General features: G+C 44.6%; 1 protein-coding gene, 1 long non-coding RNA gene and 1 pseudogene across 3 annotated transcripts in view; all 3 read right to left on the bottom strand.

Moving 5' to 3' along the window:
* Positions 1–10,781: 10,781 nt before the first annotated feature.
* Positions 10,782–12,412, bottom strand: LOC115151203 (nicalin-like; annotated as a pseudogene).
* A 317-nt stretch (positions 12,413–12,729) lies between these two features.
* Positions 12,730–15,307, bottom strand: LOC115150400 (uncharacterized). Its single transcript, XR_003867104.1, has 2 exons — positions 14,091–15,307; positions 12,730–14,006 (listed from the first exon to the last, which is right to left on the bottom strand). It is a non-coding gene; the product is annotated as an uncharacterized LOC115150400 (long non-coding RNA).
* A 1,159-nt stretch (positions 15,308–16,466) lies between these two features.
* Positions 16,467–26,445, bottom strand: part of LOC115150398 (protein FAM219A) — a 28,002-nt gene continuing 18,023 nt past the window's right edge. The window contains exons 2-6 of one of the 2 annotated variants that reach the window (XM_029693647.1): positions 22,243–22,345; positions 20,236–20,326; positions 19,270–19,353; positions 17,640–17,715; positions 16,467–17,122 (exon numbers count right to left, since the gene is read on the bottom strand). In XM_029693647.1, coding sequence (XP_029549507.1) covers positions 16,964–17,122; positions 17,640–17,715; positions 19,270–19,353; positions 20,236–20,326; positions 22,243–22,345 — 513 coding nt within the window. In that variant the 3' untranslated portion in view covers positions 16,467–16,963. The remainder of the gene's footprint in view (positions 17,123–17,639; positions 17,716–19,269; positions 19,354–20,235; positions 20,327–22,242; positions 22,346–26,445) is intronic. The other variant, XM_029693648.1, reaches the window with a different exon arrangement.

Here is a 26,445-nt window from a genome sequence, read left to right as displayed (position 1 = left end):
AAACAGTAGAACTTTAAATAGTCTGTGTGTGCATGCATGTCTGTGTGAGTGTACCCACTATATTGGAGACTGGGTCGCATGTGCTGAAACAGCCACTGTGTGTGTGTGGCGCTCCATGAGCAGCAGGCCAGGCAGGGGGCCAGGGCTGCATCAGGGACTGCCCTGACAGGGTTGGGTCAGCTCTTTCCCCTCTTCCCCCACTGTCACAGAACAGCACAGCCAGAGAGGGAGAAGGAAGGGATGGAGCAATGTGCTTATTGGCTTTGAGCTCAGTGCATTGACTTGGTTTGGGTAATGGAAGGAATGCATTGCTCTGCAGTGCACAACCCCTGACAAACACACACATGCACATACACAAGCATACACACACAGAATCATGTAATTTCATTAATTTGGGTAATTAACAAAAAAATCTGCCATATGTTTTTACTGTACTGTCTGTACTGTACTGTTCTGTTTTGCAATCATCATGTAGAGTTTATTAGATCCAACCTCTTAATATCATTTTTAATGGATGAGTGACAGTGAGAAAGGTCAGTCATCTGATAATCAACTGGAGAGTTTGGGGGACTCAGTCAGAGTCAGTCGACTAACATGCTGCCTGTGGAGAACAGACAACAAAACAACAGAAAGCAGAGCAGAATGGAAAAAGTGAACAAGAGGGAGAGGAGAGGGGAGGTCCCGGGGGATACAGGAAGATGAACACTCTTGCGCCAGTCGCGAGGCTGCTTCTTGTAATGTGTCAAGAATCTGCCGTCCTCCAGATGGGTCATATGTATACTGTCCAAATCCCCCAGAGAGATTTACATTTGCCGGCCCTGCTTTCTGGTGAACAGTTAGCAGAGAGGGAGAGTGGGAATGGGAGAGGGAGTGTGGGAGAAAGAGAGAAAGTGAGAGAGCAAGAGAGAAAGAGGGAGAAAGAGACAGGGAGTGACAGAGAAGAGAAGGGAGCAAGAAAGACAGCAGAGTGTGAGAGAGCAGGACAGAGAGGAGAGAGAGGGAGTTAATTACGGAAAGTTGGCAGCCAGCAGAGGAGTGAGCAGCCAGCTGTGGCAGGATACAACGGAAAGAATGAGATTAAACCCTGAAAAATGCAGGGTAATAACATTATTTTTTTTCAAGACAAAAAAGATGAGTAATGATCATGCTCCTCAGCCTCTGAAAACGTAACTTCCTCCTCTATCGTTTTGGCAAGTTTGTCCAGAAGAGCAGACTGGTTGTAACATGGATACATCTTATCCAGTGTCCTGTGTGAATTTAAGTTCTCTCTCTCTCTCTCTCTAACCATACATTCAACAATAACAATAAGCATACAGTAGAGTACATGTGCAGGTTGATTGGTCTGTCAGACACTGTCCCTCAACTTATGGCAGGCAGCACTGTAGTGCGCTGCCAACCCACAGCTCTCTGCGTCCTCCCCCAACAGGACGGGTAGCCCATCCTCATCAGAGAGGTCTTTGAAACCTTGAATAAGGGTTTGAAATTTGGGAAAATGACACTCTAATTGTTTTATATTTTTGTCATTTTGATGCAATAGATGGTATAAAATGCAGTATATACATATGAGATGAGTAATGCAAGGTATGTAAACATTATTAAAGTGACTAGTGAGCCATTTATTAAAGTGGCCAATGATTTCAAGTCTGTATGTAGTCAGCAGCCTCTCTCTGTTAGTGATGGCTGATGGCCTTGAGATAGAAGCTGTTTTTCAGTCTCTCGGTCCCAGCTTTGATGCACCTGTACTGACCTCACCTTCTGGATGGTAGCGGGGTGAACAAGCAGTGGCTCGGGTGGTTGTTGTCCTTGATGATCTTTTTGGACTTCCTGTGACATCGGGTGCTGTAGGTGGAATACGTAATAGGGTTTTGTTATTACTCCACCCAAAAATACAGCATGTCATGAAAAATGCACGGGGACAAAGCCCAATACAACAGGTATATAAAATACACAGGGATGTAACCCAAACAAAAGAGCGAGGTTTAACCTCTAATAATTACGCAGGATGCAACCCGTAATAACACTACACGGGAAGAAACCCGAAATAAGAAGTGCACAATACACGTAGCACGAAAGCCGAAAAAACAAAGCACAGGCACTCAAAAGACCAACGGACATGGGAACAATAACCGACTAAGGACAATGGGGAACAGAGGGCACATATATAGCATACTAATCAGGAGGAATGGGAACCAGGTGTGCATAGTGAGACAAGACAGCTGGGTCTGGTGGTAATGAATCCAGTTCAGTGAAGCCTAGAAAGCAGGTGATGTAGACCTCCGGAGCTGGTGAATGGAATGAGCAGCAGTACCGGGGGAGATCTGTGACAGTACCCCCCCCCCCCCCCCCCAACCACCTGATGCGCTGCACTAGCAGCGGGATGACACCGGCTTCAGGGACAACCACAGGGATCCGGTGCAGATCGGTTAGGGCGACGATGGTGAAAATCTCTGGTTAGCAAAGCATCCAGGATGTCCACCGCAGGAACACAGCAGCGCTCCTCTGGGCCGTACCCCTCCCAGTCAATGAGGTACTGAAGATGCCCCGCCCAACGCCTCAAATCCTGGACTTCACGGACCGAGAATGCCAGACCTCCCTCGATGTCCAGAGGCGGTGGCGGGGTGTCACTGGGTTCAGCCTCAGCGAGTGGACCAGGCACCACTAGCCTGAGGAGAGACACATGAAAAGTCGAGTTAATGCGGTAATCAAATGGTACGTTACCTCATTAACCCTCCTTGGGACTTTAAACGGCCCCACAAACCATGGCCTCAGCTTCCGACAGGGCAGGCAGAGGGGCAGGTTCCGTGTGGAAAGCCAGATCCGGTCGCCTGGAGAGAAGACAGGCGCCTCACTGCAGTGGTGGTCGGCCTGTTCCTTGTGCCAACGCACGGCCCTCTGGAGACAAGTGTGAGCAGCATTCCAGGTCTCCTCAGCGCGAAGGTGCCAGGGCCGGCTGATACCCCAACACGCACTGGAAAGGAGTGAGGTTAGTGGAGGAGTTGCGGAGGGAGTTCTGCGCGTACCCTAACCCTGTGTGAATTTAAGTATTCTCTCTCTCTCTCTCTCCTGACCTGTTGCACCCTCTACAACCACTGTGATTATTATTTAACCTTGCTGGTCATCTTTGAACATCTTGGCCATGTTCTGTTATAATCTTCACCCAGCACAGCCAGAAGAGGACTGGCCACCCCTCATAGCCTGGTTCCTCTCTAGGTTTCTTCCTAGGTTCCGGCCTTTCTAGGGAGTTTTTCCTAGCCACCGTGCTTCTACACTTGCATTGCTTGCTGTTTGGAGTTTTAGGCTGGGTTTCTGTACAGCACTTTGTGACATTAGCTGATGTGAGAAGGGCTTTATAAATACATTTGATTGATACAGCGCAGACTGTTGTAACATGGATAAAGAGCATACTGGTTGTAACATGGATACAGAGTATACTAGTTGTAACATGGATACAGAGCAGACTGGTTGTAACAGGGAAAAAGGAGGGAAGTTGTACTTTGGGTCTCTAAGATAGTTGTACTTTGGGGCTCTTGTTTCAGGGCTATTTATTTAGTTGTTCTTTCATTTTGTTTTTCTGTTTATTTATTTTTTATGTGAGACATGTTTTTGAGCAAATATTATAATCAATACATATATTTAGTCATTTATCAGTGACATTGATAGTCTACGGGGAGAGTTTTACGGCCAACAATTTGTTATATTTCCTCTCTCTCGGTCTCTCTCCCACACTTCCTGTGTGGACTGATGCCATGGATATCACGATAATTCACAATCATTGAACCACAAAACACAAAAACATGGATATCCTGCCAACATAAAGCCATATAAAACATTTCTTGTCACTTAAAGAAAAGCTTAGAACCTCAACCTCTTGTTGTTCCCTGTCTGAAACTCAAATAATGTATTTTGGGGAATATTACTCTGAAACTACACTGTGTTTGATAGCAATATTGCCTGACCTTGACTCTGACATAACCTCAATGGAATTAAATGAGGAATATGTGCAGTTTCAATAGTGAAAAAATATCACTGTTAGAAGAGAGAACATGCACCTCGGTTTGAATGTTCTTCTACATATCAATCAATACAAATTCCATGACTTCTCATATTGTACTCCAAGCCATTGTCATGTGAGGTTCAGACTTAACCAATGCTAGATACAGCCTTTTCCACGTATCATCCCAAACATCACTTGAAAAAAATCGATTTAGGAAGATCATGTGCTAGTATTTGGACACTAGTTTATTTACTTAACATTAGGTTGGTAACTGATCTGAGCTTAAGAAACCAGGTATATAAACATATCTTGCTGGCTTCAGATATGCACTGCTACACGGATTTTCCAAGAGAAGGCCTAGGTCGAAACGGTAAGGGGACAAGGTAGTGTAAAAATAACTGATTTATATTTAGTCTTTGGCTCCTTCTGGTGGATATACTAAATACCAGCATACAGTCTCTACTGTTCTTACAAGTCAGTGGTTCGTTTGTATACTGTTTACAGCATCGCCTGATGCCAACTTTGGTTCCACGTCATAGCAATGATTTATGAAGGTTCCACTCCTACTACTTCAGTATTTCAGTCTCATCCACCAGATGTTTTTGTTGTAGAGCCTCAAACGCTGACATGCAAAACCTCTTGTGTGAAAGATTGGAAACGATTTTATCTCATCATAGACACAACTTCCATGAGTCCTTAAATAATAGAACAAATAGGTTACTGAAGTCAAAGACAATTTCAAAAACAATATAAACAAAATATGTAAAATAATAATAATTGACAAAAATGAATTGCCCAAAATACTCAGCGTGATTAAAATGTACTGATTTGGCAGAATTCGTATTACCTCAGGGTGCCAAACTAAAATCTGATTTTGTTGCAGAAAGTCCAGAACTGCACTGAACAAAACTATAAATGCAACATGCAACAATTACAAATATTTTACTTTAAGGAAATCAGTCAATGGAAATAAATGAATTAGGCCCTAATATATGGATTTCACATGACTGGGAATACAGATATGCATATGTTGGTCACAGATACGTTTAAAAAAAAGTTGCATCATGGGGCCGTGCATTATCATGAAACATGAGGTGATGGCGGCGGATGAATGGCATGACAACGGGCCTCAGGATCTTGTCACGGTATCTCTGTGCAATTCAAATTGCCATTGATAAAATGTAATTGTGTTAAAAACTGTCAGAAAACCATTCCAGGTGAAGCTGGTTGAGAGAATGCCAAGAGTGTGCAAAGCTGTCATCAAGGCAAAGGGTGGCTACTTTGAAGAATCGCAAATATAAAATATATTTTGATTTGTTTAACACTTTTCTGGTTACTACATGATTCCATATGTGCTATTTCGTAGTTTTGATGTCTGCATTATTATTCTACAATGTAGAAAATAGTAAAAATAAAGAAAAACCCTGGAATGAGTAGGTGTGTCCAAAGTTTTGACTGATACTGTACCTTTTGATGTATGTTGACATTTAACAGCTCCCACTGTCTAGAATAGTTTGCACATGAAGACGGGTTCCAGACCCTTTGAACACATTATGCCCTTTTTATAAACCCTACAGAATCCATCCAACCCCCATTCATTCCCAGCAAATAGCCTAGTTAATGTTAGCTAATCAACATGGGCACACACTGCATTCGGAAAGTATTCAGACCCCTTAACTTCTAACACTTTTTGTTACGTTACAACCTTTTACGCTACAAATATTTTTTCCCCCTCATCAATCTACACACAATACAAATCAAATCACATTTTATTGGTCACAAACACATGGTTAGCAGTTGTTATTGCGAGTGTAGCAGCAAAATGCTTGTGCTTCTAGTTCCGACAGTGCAGTAATATCTAACGAGTAATCTAACAATTCCACAACAACTAACAAATACACACAAATCTAAGTAAAGGGATGTAATAAGAATATATACATATAAATATATGGATGAGCGATAACCGAGCGGCATAGGCAAGATGCAATAGATGGTATAAAATGCAGTATACACCTATGAGATGAGTAATGCAAGATATGTAAACATTATTAAAGTGGTATTATTAAAGTGACTAGTGAGCCATTTATTAAAGTGGCCAATGATTTCAAGTCTGTATGTAGTCAGCAGCCTCTCTCTGTTAGTGATGGCTGTTGGCCTTGAGATAGAAGCTGTTTTTCAGTCTCTCGGTCCCAGCTTTGATGCACCTGTACTGACCTCACCTTCTGGATGATAGCGGGGTGAACAAGCAGTGGCTCGGGTGGTTGTTGTCCTTGATGATCTTTTTGGCCTTCCTGTGACATCGGGTGCTGTAGGTGGAATACGTAATAGGGTTTTTGTTATTACTCCACCCAAAAATACAGCATGTCATGAAAAAGGCACGGGGACAAAGCCCAAAACAACAGGTATATAAAATACACAGGGATGTAACCCAAACAAAAGAGCGAGGTTTAACCTCTAATAATTACGCAGGATGCAACCCGTAATAACACTACACGGGAAGAAACCCGAAATAAGAAGTGCACAATACACGTAGCACGAAAGCCGAAAAAACAAAGCACAGGCACTCAAAAGACCAACGGACATGGGAACAATAACCGACTAAGGACAATGGGGAACAGAGGGCACATATATAGCATACTAATCAGGAGGAATGGGAACCAGGTGTGCATAGTGAGACAAGACAGCTGGGTCTGGTGGTAATGAATCCAGTTCAGTGAAGCCTAGAAAGCAGGTGATGTAGACCTCCGGAGCTGGTGAATGGAATGAGCAGCAGTACCGGGGGAGATCTGTGACAGTACCCCCCCCCCCCCCAACCACCTGATGCGCTGCACTAGCAGCGGGATGACACCGGCTTCGGGGACAACCACAGGGACCCGGTGCAGATCGGTTAGGGCGATGATGGTGAAAATCTCTGGTTAGCAAAGCATCCAGGACGTCCACCGCAGGAACACAGCACCGCTCCTCTGGGCCGTACCCCTCCCAGTCAATGAGGTACTGGAGATGCCCCGCCCAACGCCTCAAATCCTGGACTTCACGGACTGAGAATGCCAGACCTCCCTTGATGTGCAGAGGCGGTGGCGGGGTGTCACTGGGTTCAGCCTCAGCGAGTGGACCAGGCACCACTAGCCTGAGGAGAGACACATGAAAAGTCGAGTTAATGCGGTAATCAAATGATACGTTACCTCATTAACCCTCCTTGGGACTTTAAACGGCCCCACAAACCATGGCCTCAGCTTCCGACAGGGCAGGCGGAGGGGCAGGTTCCGTGTGGAAAGCCAGATTCGGTCGCCTGGAGAGAAGACAGGCGCCTCACTGCAGTGGTGGTCGGCCTGTTCCTTGTGCCAACGCACGGCCCTCTGGAGACAAGTGTGAGCAGCATTCCAGGTCTCCTCAGAGCGCCAAATCGTCCACCGCAGGGGCCATGGTCTGGCTTGGATGCCAAGGTGCCAGGGCCGGCTGATACCCCAACACGCACTGGAAAGGAGTGAGGTTAGTGGAGGAGTTGCGGAGGGAGTTCTGCACGTACTCAGCCCAAGGTAGAAAATCTTCCCACTCCCCCGGCCGGTACTGACAGTAACACCTCAGGAACCTGCCCACCTCCTGATTGACCCTCTCCACCTGCCCATTAGCATGAGAACTGTACATGGAGGTGAGACTGACCGTGACCCCCAGGCATTTCATGAACGCTTTCCATATGCGTGACGTGAACTGATGGCCACGGTCTGACACAATGTTCTCTGGGCTCCCGTAGTGCCGGAAGACGTGCGTAAAATGTGACTCTGTGGTTTGCATGGCCGACAGGAGTCCAGGCAGAGGAAGGAGGCAACAAGCTTTGAAAAAAACGGTCCATAACGACGAGAATGGTGGTGTTCCCCTGAGAGAGGGGAAGATCAGTGACAAAGTCCACCGAGAGGTGAGACCAGGGTCGTTGTGGAACTGGCAGGGGAAGGAGCTTTCCATAAGGGAGGTGTATGGGTGTCTTATACTGAGCACAGATGGAGCAGGAAGAGACGTAAACCCTAGCCAAGGTGAGCCACCAGTACTTCTCAGTCAGGCAGGCGATGGTATGGCTTATCCCAGGATGACCTGACACAGGCGCCATGTGTGCCCAGGTAGCCCAAAAAAGACACGGACCGCTGGAAAAACAACAACTTATTTTGTTTAACCTATAGATCATGCTCCAACAGTCTTCCCAGCACAGACCTGACTAACAAGACATGCTGGGCGCGGTCAGCAGAATAGACCAAAATGTAGTCTATTTAAACCACTATGCCCCGTCCCAGCATCTCCCGAAACACTTCGTTAATAAAGGCCTGGAAGACTGAAGGTGCATTAGACAGGCCAAAAGGCATTACAAGATACTCGTAATGGCCCCGGGTCATGGAAAAAGCCATTTTAAATTCGTCGCTTGCAAGAATGCGTTGTAGGCGCTCCTCAAGTCCAGTTTTGTGAAGTACTGCGCCCCGTGCATTTGTTCGATGATGGTTGGGATTAGGGGTAAAGGATAGCTGAACTTGATGGAGGCTTTGTTCAGAGTTCAATAATCAATGAAGGGGCGCAGTCCCCCATCTTTCTTTTTAACAAAAAAGAAGCTTGAGGAGAATGGTGACAGAGGGGCGGATAAAACTCTGCTGGAGGCTCTCCTGTACGTAGGTCTCCATGGCCTCGGTCTCCGCATGGCCTAATGAGACAAGACAGTCGGGGGTTGGTGGTAATGAATCTAGCTCAGTGAAGCCTAGAAAGCCGGTGACGTAGACCTCTGGAGCTGGTGAATGTAATGAGCAGCAGTACCGGGGGGATCTGTGACAATTATGGACTCATCAAGGACCTTTTCCAGACTCTGTATTCATAGCAATATGTCTAAGAGGCTAGTTAATTAACTGGGAAAATCTTGCGTAACATGCATTTGATACACTGTTGTTATTCTACCCCAAAATACAACAGAGCTTTGCCACTCAGTGTCCAGGATGGAGCCTTCGAGTTCGGCTTCGGGGTCCTCCAGGTGAGACAGCGTGAAGCCCGGTATCCTGCGCATGGCATAGCGCGCGTGCTCCCAGGCCACAGTGGACTCCCCCAGGTTGATTTTCTTGTGGACCATCCTAAGCCTCACCCAAGCGAACCGGGAAGAAACCACCTACAATGGAAAGTGGTGGGATGCATGTCAGTTTAGTTCATACAAGTGATATTGGGCCATCAAGCGCCTCCACATGTCCTACAGTATCTGCTGGTGGGAGGAGTTACCTGCTCCAGCTGTTGTACGCAGCTGTTATGCTTGATTGCGAAGTGGGGGTAGCACCAATCACTTACCCCAGGTAACAGTAAGCCATCCACCGCAATCACCTGGCCCCTAGCGTTCTGGAGATTTGGGTCTTCTAATTGGGCCGTCCCGAACTGACCCGTGAGGATTCCCGTGTCGGGAGGTCCGTCTAGGGCCTCCGTCTCCATAAAGGGGAGCCTGAGGTCTTCCTCGCACGGTGGCTCGCTTGCCGGAGCAGGGTCGTCTACCTCCTCCGGGTCCAACTCGGGCCCAGTGGACACCTCTTGTGGCGGGGGTTGGGTTGCACAGGACACCGTCTTTTTTACTTTTCTTCCTACCTCCCGTGCTCGCCTCCCCAGTGCCTGGAAGAGAGGGCAGTCTGGTAGGTTAGGAACAGCTCCCACGCGCATCTGGCACTCCCCCTTTGGGGTGGTTATCCTCACGGGCACCGTTGGGTACCTCTTAGTGTCCCCGTGTACACAGGACACTGTCACCTCCTCGTACCCCAGTTCCTCCTTCCCCTCTCTTGTGAGCCACTACGGGTGGGCAAGGGTCACCATGCTGCCGGAGTCCAGCAGAGCGCTGGTGTCGATGCCATTGATTTGTACCGGAACCATCGGAGGGGCCGTCTCGGTGTGCGCCCAACAGGAGGTGACGTAACTCGCCATCCGGATTATCCCAGAGCTGGGGGTTGCGGAGGGCATGGCCTCCTCCCGGCCGGGAGAGCTCCACGCGAGGTGCCCTGTCTCACCACACTCATAGCAGCGTTTCTGATCGGGGTCCAGCAGCCGCCGGCGTCGTCGGTTTGGGTCACCCTCCCGCTTCACAGCCTCGGCTGGTTCCGTCCGGGCCCCCTTTAGCTCCTCGCCTCTCTTTGTGTTGGTCGCCCCCCTCGCCGCGTCACCTCTCTCCGCTCGGGCCCCTCTCAGCAGGTCCTGGGTGTTCTGGTGAATTTCCACCACTGTCAGCAATTCCTCCAGGCTCTGGGGGTTCTGCATGCTCACCGCCAGGCACGGGGATACAGGGTGGGGTCAAAGGCCCAGTCGTAGACCAGTTGTGAACGGCGTGCGAGATTGAACCCATAGAGGCTTAGTATCTCCCGTTTGAGTCCCTCATAATTCACGGCCTGGTCAGTGTTCAAATCAAAGTAGGCCTTCTGGGCGTTCCCAGAGAGTTAGGGTGCCAACAGGCCCCGTGTCAGGGTGCCCAGCTCCAGTATGCCCAGCAGAGGGAGCCAACATCGCCTCACGTACCTCCCCTCTATTACCATCCCCTGGGGTAGACCTGGGATACCACAATATAATATAAATAACAATAATATATGCCATTTAGCAGATTATTTTGTCCAAATCAACTTAAAGTTATGCGTGCATGCATTTTACATATGGGTGGTCCGGTGAATTGAATCCACTATCCTGGCATTGCAAGCGTCATGCTCTACCAACTGAGCTCCTTGCTCTACAAACTGAGCTACAATTACTCATTAATTATCTGTAAAAAAAACTGAAAGATACTGTGTGTGTGTGTAACTCAGGGAGGCTGGCTGTGCGGGTTGTTGTAAAGTTTCTGGAAGAGACGGACCAGCTCAAGCAGGACGGTCACTCCGCTACCGTTGGAGTCTGCTCCATGACAGCCACTGTTTCACACACACACACACACACACACACACACACACACACACACACACACACACACACACACACACACACACACACGAATAAATGTCTATTTCACTAGTGCATACACAGTGTGATGTTGACTTACTGAAGTAAGGCCGTATGAGTCATAGGTCATAGTGGGACGAGATTACTATGGTGGGCACATCCTCTCCAGCACCAGGAAGTACACCCTGAAGGTACAGTGACCAATCACAACCTGTACACAAGTCTGACATGGCTATTTTGGGACCAGTAGGCCTAATACAGTATTTCACATCCAATTATCCTTTCGAAACCAAATTGCATGATTCATGCATGCATAATATGCCATAACAATCAGCTGATGTCCTTGGTCATAGACAGGGTTGGAGGGACATACTCACCTCCAGAGTGATGATTGTGTTGTCAGTGATCGGCTTGATGGGCTTGGTGTTGCTCACTAGAATCTGAAATAGGGTGGCTGTGACCATACTACGGTACACTGTCAAGACAGAATGAGAAATTCAGTAAGAGAGGGAGAGAGAAAAATGCAAGCTGTGATGTATGAAAGATGCTGAACCAATTAAATGTATGACTATTCAAATCTCATTTTACATTGCGCTGTATGTACTCCTCCTCCTCCCTTCCTCAGTTTCTACCCCTTTCTTTCCTCACCCCCCTCTCCAAACCTACTCTCCAGACCTCCTCTTTTCACCTCGGACCAGTATATAGGAGGTGCGGGTGGCTGTGGCGTGCTTGACCTCTTCGGACATATAGAGGAGCTGTTCTTCCTCCGTTGTCGCATACACAGGAATGATGGTAGACTGCAGCAGCGCTTCGCTCTCACTCACCATGAAGCTCTGTATAGAAGCAAAGGGTTAACGTTATATTGGCGTAATGTGCTACACATCCAGAATAACTTGTCAGGTGCCGGGTAGAGAAACAGACGATGGCATAAACCCGCAGATTGTCGTATACTCCCAAGTGATGGATATTAAAACAGAACGGACCCCAAACCCTGATATAAGGTCTAACCTACCTGTATGATATCCTGGGGGATGGTGGCCATGTTTTTTGGGGAGCAGGATGAGTACTGTGGCAGCGCTCTGCCTCAGCACCCCCAGCTTTTGCGTCATGGTGAAGTCCGGCAGCTTCGTAACGACACAGCGTCGTGCTAACACCGGTTCGTCTGCTGAGAGGGCCTCCGCCTGCACTGTGGCACCGTGACAACCTCCACAGCCCAACACAGAGGTCACAGGTCAAAACACAAGCCTAAACTTAACTGTGGAGCTGCACTAGAATTGTTTGAAGTAATAAAATAACGGGTGTAAACTTTACACTGGTGGAGATACTAAATAAGTCTGGCCTAGTGACCCTACCATGTTCTTCCTGCTGTACGTTGTACTGCTACATCCTATAGGCAGTGAACTCATAGGAGGATACAGCAGGCAACGTGTAGGCATGCAGTAGCTGAACACACAGCAGGAGTAGTGCAGCCGCTCTGGACAACATTCTCATTAACATGGCTCTACGTCCTGATGATATCCCCTTCACTGTCCTGTCACAGGAGCCGCTGTCCATCATCTGTCCCTGGGGATAAAGTCAGGCTAATCACCCCCTGTTCCCTCCCCCCACCCTTCTGACCTGGCCCATAGTCACTGTCACACCCCCTTTCACTGGTGTAGGTAATTACTGTACACACCCTTGGTCATTGGGCAATTGCTTACAATTTCCTCTCAAAAATTTTTTTTTATCAGAAACTCTCATCAGGTGCAAAGTTTACATCTGTTTTTTTCAAAGATGGAATTATTTTTGGACAGAGCAAAAGACCACATGCATTACAGAGTTGCTGACATTGTTTTATTTTATTTAGTTTACTTTTTTCCAGCTAGCACCTGACCATTGAATGTGCATATTTTTCCTGGAACTTGCATCACATCTTTTAATTCAGACCTCTGATATTTATTAGTAGACATGATACACTACACAGAACAATAACATTGTTACATACTGAAATTGTTCACATCTTCTTTACAATCCTAATAAGCGTCTGAATAAAAATAGACTATGGACAACCTTTTACATCCACAAAACGGCACTAAACTCAAAATATTGTGAGTACTGTAATATTCCAGTGCAGTTTCACAGATGTAAAAGTGTTGCCCTCTGTGTCCATGTTAAAATGCATACCCATTTTTTCAAATAAATTAAAACATACCACTGGCAATAAATATCTTCCACTATAATGCATTACTTAAGGCATACTCTACTTTAGTTAACTCAGGGGTGAGATGGAGTGTGAACTCAGTTCAATGACCGGGGAAACTAACGCTTAGGGCTCAGCCAAAGCAGGTATACATTCCCATTGCATTTGCCATTAGGATGATGTTATCTTGAATGATGTAGACAAAGCGTTTTTCCAATTCGTGCCTACTGAACACAGTGTTCCCTGTTTTGCACCATCACAAAACAGCAGGTATTTTCATTGTTTTGGATTGACCTGTTTGCACTTGAATTGTCCATCATTTGAGTGGATTCACACTGGAGACAACCCTTCCTCATATCATTCATCGGATAACCAAGCACCCAAAGCAGTACAGTAAAGAACATCCTTACATTTTCCATCCCTTTCTTTACATACAGTATGCTATACACAGTCTTGGATTGTTAAGACATTCCCTTTCAACAAGTTGCAATTCTTAATGTGAAACATTTTACAGTGCACGCTGTGTTTGTGTACCGTGTGTACTGTGCATGTGTGGTTGCACAGACTCCTATGAATGGCTCGTGACTGTGTCGGTGGCAGTGAGAGAAGCACAAGGTGGCACTACAGCCTACTTCTGGAAGCACTATAGCCTGGAGAACATGGGCTGCTGTGTGTAAAGGTGGACATGTTGCCCAACCACTATCATTAGTACAAGTTTGCTGGTATCATCCCTGCTCCAGAAGTCAGAAGGAAGGACACATTCTCCATTTTAACTGGTAAATTGATATAATAATTTAACACCATCTCTTGTTAACTTTCATGGGCATAACAGCCATAATGGATGGCTTCATTAAGAATGATTTATTTTACACCATCATACCAGGAAAGGAATGTGCCTTTGGCACAGTTAAACTACAGTACCCACACCCACTGGGTGTCAGGACTAGTAAATGGTATTACAGTATGGCAGGTACAGTACTCGTTAGCACAGTTAACCTACAGTACCCACACCCACTGGGTGTCAGGACTAGTAAATGGTATTACAGTATGGCAGGTACAGTACTCGTTAGCACAGTTAACCTACAGTACCCACACCCACTGGGTGTCAGGACTAGTAAATGGTATTACATTATGGCAGGTACAGTACTCGTTAGCACATGGTTGTGTTAGCACGTTAATCCTATTGAGCACATTGGAAAATTAGCTTTTCTTACCTATGTGTAATAATAATAATCATCATTTTCATACAACTGTTCAAAGCAATTTACACACACAAAAAAAGGAAAATATCCCAAGATCAGAAGTACAATAGTAGACAAGTGAAGACAGCATAAACTGAAATTAACAATGAGTACAAGTATAAGCAGGAAGAGGGGTAACTGAAACCTTTTAAGAGTTATAGAAATATCCACTAAATAACATGAAATCATTTTCATGTGGACATTAGTAGAATGGCACTAAATACATACTGGCTTCACTAGCGTGGTCCCAGATACGTTTGTACCGTCTTGCCAACTCCTATGGTCATTGTCATGTCAAACAATGTGCAAGACAGCACAAACAGATCTGAAACCAGGCTATATGTGACCTATGCACTTTCAACTCTCACGCTTTTCTCCAAGTTAAGTACGAATGGGCACTAGAGAGTAAGGATGCAGTAGCCTGGTCTAATATCAGTTTGTGCCATCTTTCCCTGACCATACTGGAGTTTGTCAAGACAGCACAAACAGATCTGGGACCAGGCGATGGTTGCAGTGGGTCTAGTTAAGAGAGCCTAACCCCACAGTTACTGTATTGGTGAGGGTGCTCATCTAACTGGCACAGTAAGGAAAATGCTAAGCTGTTTTTGAGTCATATACCAAAGTCGTAGATAAGAATAGTTATTCTCATGTCTCTGTATGTGACACACCTCACCTTCATGTAAAACAGAGATTTTTATGGGGATTTTATTATGTTAATTAGATTTCCGCAGGGGTGCGGACATCAACTCTAGGGGGTTAAACACGTATCACACCAACAGGGAAAGAATGAAAGAGGATAGAAGACAACTGCAAATCCCCTCAAATCAAAACTCGCTTTGCATTTCAACTAGTGAGATCCTTGGAATTGGAAACCTAAAATATATACACTACATGGCCAAAAGTATGTGGACACCCACTCGCCGAACATCTCATTCCAAAATCATAGCCATTAATATGGAGTTGGTCCCCCCTTTGCTGCTATAACAGCCTCCACTCTCCTGGGAAGGCTTTCCACTAGATGTTGGAACATTGCTGCAGGGTTTTGCTTCAATTCAGCCACAAGAGCATTAGTGAGGTCGGGCACTGATGTAGGGCGATTAGGCCTGGCTTGCAGTCGGCGTTCCAATTCATCCCAAAGGTGTTCGATGGGGTTGAGGTCAGGGCTCTGTGCAGGCAAGTCAATTTCTTCCACACCAATCTCGACAAACCATTTCTGTATGGACCTTGCTTTGTGCACTGAGCCCTGGAAAGGGCCTTCCCCAAACTGTTACCACAAAGTTGGAAACACAGAATCGTCTAGAATGTCATTGTATGCTGTAGCGTTAAGATTTTCCTTCACTGGAACTAAGGGGCCTAGCCCAAACCATGGAAAAACAGCCACATACCATTATTCCTCGCCCACCAAACTTTACAGTTGGCACCTATGCATTCGGGCAGGTAGCTTTCTCCTGGCATCCGCCAAACCCAGATTCGTCCGTCGGACTACCAGATGGTGAAGCGTGATTCATCGCTCCAGAGAACGCATTTCCACTGCTCCAGAGTCCAATGGCGGCGAGCTTAACACCACTCAGCCGACACTTGGCATTGTGCATGGTGATTTTAGGCATGTGTGAGGCCATAGAATCCCATTTCATTAAGCTCCCGACGAACAGTTCTTGTGCTGATGTTGCTTCTAGAGGCAGTTTGGAACTCGGTAGTGATGTTTATAACCAAGGACAGATGATTTTTAAGCTCTACGCGCTTCAGCACTTGGCGGTCCCGTTCTGTGAGCTGGTGGCCTACCACTTCACAGCTGAGCCGTTGTTGCTCCTAGACGTTTCTACTTCACAATAACGGCTGACCGGGGCAGCTCTAGCAGGGCAGAAATTTGACGAACTGACTTGTTGGAAAGGTAGCATCCTATGATTGTGCCACGTTGAAAGTCACTGAGCTCTTCAGTAAGGCCATTCTATTGCCAATGTTTGTCTATGGAAATTGCATGGCTGTGTGCTCAATTTTATACTTCTGTCAACACCCCAATCAACTAATTTGAAGGGGTGTCCATATACTTTTGGCCATGTAGTGTATTTGCCAGACATTTGTGATTCCATGGTGTTTATGTATGTAGCTGTATTTCCTTAAATCTTTTAAATGTTGTAATACTGAACATGTTTTATTTTGGACATGATGCACACTTAGACAACTATTCATTCTGTTCAATCAAATGTTTGTTATTTTTCCATGCTCACAGTACATTGGCTGTTAATCCCTCCATACGTACCGTAACAGAAACAAAGACTTTCAGGAGGACATGCAAAGGCGAAGATCTATTCCACAACAGGCCATCTTGGAAACACTGCATTCTTGAGTCTTTCTTTTGTCTTTGTGTTTTATTCCAAGAATACTACTCAGACAAAAAAACCCTAGCACCTCACTGGAACATAACAAACAAATGTAAGCACATGTCCTACCATAGGAGTACATATTTTGTGCATTTTCACCCTTTGCATATCCACACTAATTCCAATAGACCTATTCTTCTGTTTTTTCTCCCCCACCGATCATTGCATTCTTTCTCCCTGCTGCCGCCCCAGTGGTGAGATGAGCTCACTGCAGGGGGCGGAGTCATGGCATATATTGTGGGAGGGGCTATTGGATCTGGCAGGCTGAGGAGGTGGTGGCTTGGCAGCATATGCAGGTGGGGTTGACTGATTTGGGCGGGATCAGATCCAGATCCTCGTCATCAGGGATTTCGTCCAGCCGGTAACCATCCTTCAGAAGCTGGATGTTGAGATCCTGGTTGATTTGCTGCAGGGGACAGAAGAAAAAAACATGATAATTTCACAATCATAGTAATAAGAACCACACATCTCATTATTGAGTTGAAATCTTACATGTTTTAGGTACAACATACGGAACTATAAAAATGCTATGGGTCGTGCTAGTCGTTGTATGGTCGTACACCTAACACCAAATAATGGTGTCAAAAGATAAAACTGTAGTGACACAATAAGGAGAAAATGACAACTAAAACACATCTATAGACAAACACATATAGACAAATACATGAATAGAAATGAATGGTGATGAAGCATTATTGATGTCAGCAAGTGCTGATTGTAATGTATGGATAAATCATGACTGATAGAAACTCCTTAGTTATAAATTGACTAAAGTGAGTGGTGGTCAGAGATGAGATACAGGTTACAGGATAAAGGCCATGGGAATTAACATAAGCAGGACAGTGTCATGACAGGTTATGTAGTGCCTATGACAGCTTATAACAGGGTTGAGGTGACATTAGCTGTATGTAGTGCATAGATACCTGGTCCCTCAGACATCTCACCTCGGCTGAGGAGTATCCAGACGAAGAGTATCTGGACATGTCAAAGTCATCATCACTGAAACAAGAAAAGATGAATAAACAGGTTCCTGGACCTCCCTAACACCAGGGGGCAACAGAAACAAGATTGATAGCGACAGTAAAAGAAGTCAAACATCCATAAATAATACAATATTGTGCTATGGAGCTTAATTTCTAGACAAAAAGAGAAGAAGTCTCAACTCATTTTGGGACACTTTTATTTACTTATTTAACCTTTATTTAACTAGGCAAGTCAGTTAAGAACAAATTATTATTTACAATGACGGATACTTTCGAAATTGTTGAGTGTTCAGTGTTTCAGGGTATACTCTCCCAGAAAGACTTATGAAAATCAAAATGCAGTGCTATGTTATTTTATATCTCCAGGCATCTCCCCAGTAGATAATAAGGTACCATAAAGACTGACATTTCAGAAGGATTCATTTATTCTAGCAGAGACAACCAGCAGAGACAATTTGAAACCTTCTGCTGATCCTGACTCCAGTAATGAGTCAGGATCAGCATTCTTAATGACGCTGAACTCTATCAGACACGCCCAAACTCAAGACAACAACCTCAACACGTACTGTATGCACTTTCATGTATTAATGCATGTGTTTACGTGTTTCTTAGTGTGCGTTCGAGTAAGGGCACATGACATAATACAAAAGCGTGTGTGAGCGAGAAGGAGACCGAGAACAACAATGAGAGTGAAATTGAGTGCGAGTAAGAGAGACAAAGAGAGAACAACAGAAAGAGAATAATTGAGGGACTGAGTGTGCATGCATAGCTGGAATAAGGGAGACAAACAAGTGTCTCTGTGTGTCAGAGAGAGAGAGAGAGAGAGAGAGAGAGAGCGAGAGAGAGCGAGAGAGAGCGAGAGAGAGCGAGAGAGAGCGAGAGAGAGCACATGACATTATCATTTGGATGGGTGCCAGAAAGCTGAGATCAGTAAAGGAGATCCCATCGGCTGAGAACATGATAGAAAATGACAACAACACAGGGTGGGGGACCCATGAATGCGTCCCAAATGGCACCCTATTACCTTTATAGTGCACTACTTTTGACAAGGGCCCTAATCAAAAGTAATGCACTATTAAGGGAATAGGGTGCCATTTGGGACACAGACCATCTGTCTCACACACTACTACACTGTGCAGGGAGCACTGGGAGCACAGGAGGGAGGACCCTGAGCTTCTTTTCCCGGCGGTCCAAATCACAAGCCCTCTAATCCGGCACACTGGGAGAAGATTTTTCCCTCATTTGGGAATGCCTCTGCCTTCTATAAGAGAGAGGCTTGGAGCGGAGCTGTAACTGCAAACAGGGCAAATAAACTTTTCTCGAGTCGTGTCACTCTTTCTGGCAGGGGCTACTCTTTCAGGCTGTATTGAATTCAGGAAAGTAGTTCCCCATGCATTGTGACCGCGCTTTAAAAGGCTGAATGCTCACAGTGGATCTCTGGAAAAGGGCTGTTGGACGCCAGTTTTAGAGAAAGTAGCCCAAGACATTAGCAAGATGTGAGATGGGTTTCAATAAGGATTCTTTTTCTCACCTTGTTTAAATCCCAGAGTAACATTACATTCACTGTTACCTGTCTGTGTCCAGCGTTACCAGGGGCTTCTCATCCGGGCTGGTCTGGTCTAAAGAGGAGTAGCCTTTGTTTGGCACCACCAAACTAAAGAAGATGAGAGAAGAAAGACTTGGAGATTAGAAGCATAAAACATAGGAGGTGTGTGAAGAGGAGGTGAGAGCCACAAACCCTGTAATCAAATTTAGCATAAGATAAATGGGGTACTCCTCAAAGTCAAATCTTAGCTAAATTCCAGTTACTGTGGCGCCAAAATGATGATATTCTGGTTTCTGGGTTTCTCTTCCGATCTCTTGAATACAATAGACACATGGCTAAATCTGGGACAAAACTGGGATATCATAAATACCATGAACCAGCCTCAACCTCAGCAGCAGCAACTGTCCTAGTCAGCCACAGCAGGGGTTAGCACTCTCCTAGCCTGGTTAGTGCGCTTTGGGGTAATCTCTGGCCTCCAGGCTAATGTGGCTGCTGCCTATACACTGGGGCTCTGGGTTTAGGGGGAGCTGCTCTAACATATCTGCTAATCCACCCAGGGACTAGGATTACAGACAAAGGGAAAGGGGCCCTGTTAGTGGGTTTGACTGAACCAGGCCATAGTTTTTCAACGAAAGTGAGTCTGAATTTAACATTCACAATCCACAAGGATACCATTTCTAAAGTCCCTGTTTTAATATTAATGGTTTATGTTTTGTGTTTTAAATGTTAAGTGTCATCATAAACACTGGTTGCCAGTCCCCTTGCAGGGTTGGCGTAGACATTCTTTGAATTGCTGTTCTTTCTCTGCGTAAGAGTTTACAGACAAAACCTTTCTCTAACTTGTTATAGAATTTCAAATTGAAGGGACTATACAAAATGTTAGAACAGAAGTCAACCAAGCACCAAGCTGCCTTGAAGTGACTTCGGTACAAATGATAAAAAGAGCAGGTTAAAAGCATAGGAAACCAATAGTGTGATCTTTATTGTTACCGTGTTCTGGCCATGACGTTGTTCTTCTTAGGTTGGTGGTTGACGGGGCTATTCTTTACTGATCCCTTCCTGGCCAGCTCTCTCTGTTTCTCTGCCAATCACAGGAGATTCCATCATATATATGAATGAAACTGTCACCCCATTGTCATCTGGGGAGTCATTCCTGCTCAACACACAGTGCTCAACTCAGAGCCTCCAGTTTCAGTGCAGACCGAATCGTTTTGCTATCTGACTGTAACGATGACTGTAAACCCATCCCCCTTCTTCGATCTGTATCTGGTGAAGTACTTCTACCCTTTTCCACAATGCATTCCATTTAATTGCTTGTTCATCTGCTTGCATTCATGTACTGCAGGGATGGGCAACTTTGATGGGGGTGGGGGCCACAAAAATCTGAACTCATCATGAGGGACCACAGTTGCTCACGGGTCTGCAATTCATGCAATTCTATTCATTTTCCCATGGGGAGAGCAAAATTAACTGTTTTACAGCAAATTTTCTGCAATTATACACATTTTGAGACTGGCTAACAAAATCAATGGGGGCCCCTCGGACGGTAATTCGGCTATGATTACTAAATTTAGACAGCTGTCTGCTAGACTAACTTACCAAACTAAAATTGTTAAGTTGACATGGGATAATTGAGTGACTATCAGTGACTGACATAACATGAGAAAAACTACTGACGCACAACCAAATTTTGAAATTGCTCCTTGTGTATTCTACTATTCTAACTTGCAACAGTTAGTCACCGACTGAGTAAAACAATTAAATAAGTTGCCCATTCCTGCTTTAGTTGGTCTATCATTTATTTGTTAGCATTCAGGTCTATCACTACCGTCACCTGAAAATGACTAAAATCAATATAAGTAGGCAACTGCCCTGCAACACTGGTTGTGCTGAGACAGAACACTGTGGTCTTTGATACCTCATATAAGCCTAGCCCTACTGGAGGGGCATGTCAGTAGTTATTGTAAACTTTGGGCTTGACTTCTATATGACTTCCACACTGTGGCATGTGTGCTTGGAATTCCCCTGCAGTGCAGTAAAGAATAACCAAGCTGCCAAGAGATGATTGTGATGCAAAGCCCAATTACCATAAACCTGACACTTTATTTATTTAATCTCTGAAGCACAGTGCTGCTGACCAACTGAGTGCAGGAGAGACAGAGGGAGGGAGGGAGATATGGTTATGGGATTGGAAGTTTTCACCTCATTGCTCTTTCAAAGTTGTTGCCCCAGAATACAGTGAGTAAATGCAGCCTGTCACTGCTAGACTGTCTATCAATCAAAGAGGACCTTTATGTGGCTCCGGCAGAATCTGGGTATTGGCTTTGGCCAATAAACTCCAAACAACCATAGCAATGCTCAGGAAGATGAATACACTAAAACTTTATTAGGCCTATTCATGGAGGAAACAGCCCAGATATTCATATTCAACTATGACATTATCAGTCAGTAACTCAGAACCTATTTCGACAGCTCTATGCCGAAACATTCCACACAACGTGGTAAAGGAATAATGTTACAGAGATACAGTTCATGCCAAAGAAAAATGGCATCACTTCAGTGCATCTGGCAGAACCTGCCTTTCTACATGGTTCATGCATGAAGTGCTGCATGTAGCCCAATAGGAAGACGAGCAATATCAAAACTGTGAAGGTTCAATCCCACTTTCGTATACGCCCATAATAAATATTTATTGTGTTCATTCAAAGAACACAACGTTGTTGCAAAATAATAGATGAACTACTGACTGAGAGAATTACTTAATTAACTTATTAAAAGGGATACTGCGAGATTCTGGCAATGAAGACATTTTTCAATTCATGAATTCACTCAAATGCTACAGACTGAATGACTTAAAAATGGATAGACAGAGATGGTCTTAGTGAGGTCACCATGTGTTAGTAAACACAGGCAGTGATGCTGTACATATGTAGGGAACGAGGAGTGGAGAGGTGTGTGTGTGTGTGTGTCTGGTGGAGACGCTATAATAAGGCTCACCTATTTTCATTTGCAGTGGGGAGGGCTTGTAGTTCATGGCCACCGTTTCACCTTCTCTAGTGTCAGAGTTGGCCTCCGAGGTGTCGGATGCTGCTGGGTCCTGCTGCAGAACAAAAACAGATGATCATTTCTCCATGTTTGATAAGGAAATGTTCTATTAGATGTTTTCAAATTTCAAGATTTGCTGTGGTTGTTTTACATTTGACCCCTACGGCACAAATCTGCTTCCATATACAACAGCCCTATTTTCAATTCCAAAACAGGCAAACCATTGCAGCATAACAACAGGTGGAAATAGGGGGGGGGGGGGGGGGTTATATTTTACTGTTTGGGTTAGCCTCTGCTCACGTGAGGTGAAAGCCGGTGAAGTTCAGTATGTGTACGGCTATATGTACCTGCCTGTGACTCTGCTAGGTCAGTTGCCACTGCCAGAGCACTCTAATGGCGAGGCTGGGCTGGGAGTAGGCCAGTGTGGCTTTCTGTGAGTGACGTCACCCGGGGGTCTGTGACAGAACAGAGGGTATTCCTATTGGAGCTCCAGTGGTAAGAGAGAGGGATGAGCGTCCCAAATGGCACCCTATTCTCTAAAAAGTAGTGCACGATAAAGGGAATAGGGTGCCACTTGGGACACAGCCAATTGCTGCTGGGTGGTTGAGGGTCTGGTTGGCTGGCTGGTCGGCCTACTCCACTGACAGAGCCCTGCATTATGTTCACCAAAAGCCTGGCCCTGTTACAGCCAGCTAAAGTAGGCCGGAGTGGAGAACCCACATGGGCGAGGCCTGCAAGGCAGCCTGAAAAAACTGCTGCATTCTCTCCAGGGAACTAACTGGCTGACGTGTTGAAACAACAGACCACTAACAAGCAGCACAGCAGGCAGAGCCTGAAACAACTCCCTCCCTCCCAGTTTTCCCATTCTGCTGCCTTCAGTTTAACAAGCAGTTTATCACATTTAAACCGGTACTGTGTAGAGTCTACACTGTAGACAGACATGCCATTAAGCAATAGCCTACATTTTGGTATTTGGTATTTTATTAGGATCCCCATTAGCTGTTGCAAAAGCAGAAGCTACTCTTCCTGGGGTCCACACAAAACATGACATACAGTGCATTCGGAAAGTATTCACACCCCAAATTTTGTTACTTTATAGCCTTATTCTAAAATGTATTAAATTGTTTTATTTTCTCCTCATCAATCTACACACACTACCCCCTAATGGTAAAGCAAAAATAGGTTTTTCTTTTTCTTTACAAATGTATATTAAAATATAAACTGAAATATCACATTTACGTAAAATTAATAAACAAGAACAGCTCAAGGACAGAACTACATCAAACAATGTTTTAAAGGCACACGTAGCCTACACGTCAATACATACATACAAACTATCTAGGACAAATAGGGGAGAGGCGTTGTGCAGTGAGGTGTTGTTTTATCCGTTTTTTAAAACCAGGTTTTCTGTTCAATGCAATATTTTACCATGCAAAATTTGGCTCTATATAATACTTTTTTGAATTTGTTTTGGGATTTGGGGACTGTGAAAAGACCCCTGGTGGCATGTCTGGTGGGGTAAGTGTGTGTGTAAACAATTTGGGATTTTCAACACGAATGTTTCTTATAAAAAGAAGCAGTTTCTCCTCAACTCTTAGCAAAGAGAGACTGGCATGCGTAGCATTTATATCAGCCCTCTGGTTACAATGAAGAGCAAGACGTGCCGCTTTGTTCTGGGCCAGGAGCAGCTTAACTAGGTCTTTCCTTGCCGCACTCGACCACACAACTGGACAGTAATCAAAATAAGACTAAACTAGAGCCTGCAGGACTTGCTTTTTGGAGAGTTGTGTCAAAAAAGCAGAGCATCTTTTTATTACGGACAGACCTCTCCCCATCTTTACAACCATTGAATCTATATGTTTTGACATGACAGTTTACAATGTAAGGTAACAGCAAGTCATTTAATCTCATCGACTTGTTCAACTGCCACACCATTCATTACCAGATTCAGCTGAGGTCTAGAACTTAGGAAATGATTTGTACCAAATACAATGCTCTTAGTTTTAGAGATGTTCAGGACCTGTTTATTATTGGCCACCCTCTTCAAAACAGACTGCAACTTTCTGTTAAGGGTTACAGTGATTTCATTAGCTGTGGTTGCTAATGGGTATATGTGACCGACCGGCTCAAATCGGTCTTACGTAGCAAAATGTAAAATTGTGTTGTTTTTTTTACAACGGATAAAAGTAAAGACTCAAAGATACAAAATGGTATATCAAACACTACAGTTGAGGAACAATGGGAAAGTAATTTTGCTTTGAAAGTTGATAAACTTGTAAACTCACTTTTGAGAAAATGGCCTTTGAATGTTTTGGTACTACTACTGGAAAGCCCTTCTTTGTCTACACCCATTCAGCATTGTTCACACCCTGTTAAGCTTTAGCCAAACTCTTAAAGGGTTGATCCGAGTGTTCTGCAATAACAACAGCAGTCAAGCACACCTTTAAAGACATTTATTATACACAGATTCAAAATAGCTATAGATAACAAATATGTGTTTTGTGGTTGTGACTCTTGACCATTTACTTTGGGACTGTTCTTATGTCAGAAGATTTTGGAGTTAGAAGATTTTATTTTAAAAGGAACTACGATTAAAGTTTATTTGAAAGACTCTGATATTATGTTTTATTTTGATCCAAATGATATGGACCCTGACTGAAACTTTCATTGTTAATTTGTTTATTTTTCATGGCAGATTCTTTATCCATAAAATGAAGTGGGCAGAGAACAAACCCCTCTTCACACTGTTTAAAAGATAGAATTGAAATATTATTTTTGAAATGATCAGTAAGTGTAAAAACAAAAAAGCAAAATGTACCATAAATTGTAAATGCATCTCGTTATGTCCGAGCTAACAATGACCTGTCGGTCCGCCAGCGTTTTTTGGGTGGCACACCGTCAGTGGCTCGCAGCGGTCGGGCCTCCGGCGGCAGCATCAGCAAGCCGATAGTCGACAATCGCTCATCTGTTCACTACTGTTTCTTGAGCGGCAAGCCACTATGCTAGGTGGAGGTCTGACCTTTAGTGGATGAACTTCAGCATGTCGATATGCGGACCGTTGTGTGCGACCTGCTGTAACACCTTCTCATAAATTGAATAAGTACTGCTACTATCGCTGAAAACAATATAAATATATACAGTTGAAGTCAGAAGTTTACATACACCTTCGCCAAATACATTTAAACTCAGTTTTTCACAATTCCTGACATTTAATCCTAGTAAAAATGCCCTGTCTTAGGTCAGTTAGGATTACCACTTTATTTTAAGAATGTGAAATGTCAGAATAATAGTAGAGAATGATTTATTTCAGCTTTTATTTCTTTCATCACATTCCCAGTGGGTCAGAAGTTTACATACACTCAATTAGTATTTGGTAGCATTGCCTTTAAATTGTTTAACTTGGGTCAAATGTTTCAGGTTGCCTTCCACAAGCTTCCCATAATAAGTTGAGTGAATTTTGGCCCATTCCTCCTGACAAAGCTGTGGTAACTGAGTCAGGTTTGTAGGCCTCCTTGCTCGCTCACGCTTTTTCAGTTCTGCCCACACATTTGCTATAGGATTGAGGTCAGGGCTTTGTGACGGCCACTCCAATACCTTGACTTTGTTGTCCTTAAGCCATTTTGCCACAACTTTGGAAGTATGCTTGGGGTCATTGTTCATTTGGAAGACCCATTTGTGACCAAGCTTTAACTTCCTGACTGATGTCTTGAGATGTTGCTTCAATATATCCACATCATTTTCTACCTCATGATGCCATCTATTTTGTGAAGTGCACCAGTCCCTCCTGCAGCAAAGCACCCCCACAACATGATGCTGCCACCCCCGTGCTTCACGGATGGGATGGCATTCTTCGGCTTGCAAGCCTCCCCCTTTTTCCTCCAAAAATAACGATGGTCATTATGGCCAAACAGTTCTATTTTTGTTTCAACAGACCAGAGGACATTTCTCCAAAAAGTACAATCTTTGTCCCCATGTACTGTTGAAAACCATAGTCTGGCTTTTTCATGGCGGTTTTGCAGCAGTGGCTTCTTCCTTTCTGAGCGGCCTTTCAGGTTATGTCGATATAGGACTCGTTTTACTGTGGATGTAGATACTTTTGTACCCATTTCCTCCAGCGTCTTCACAAGGTCCTTTGCTGTTGTTCTGGGATTGATT

The sequence above is a fragment of the Salmo trutta genome, chromosome 16, assembly GCF_901001165.1.
Source record: "Salmo trutta chromosome 16, fSalTru1.1, whole genome shotgun sequence".
Taxonomy (NCBI): Eukaryota; Metazoa; Chordata; class Actinopteri; order Salmoniformes; family Salmonidae; genus Salmo; species Salmo trutta.
The sequence above is the reverse complement of the archived record's forward strand: the minus strand, read 5'-3'. Positions and strand labels throughout refer to the sequence as shown.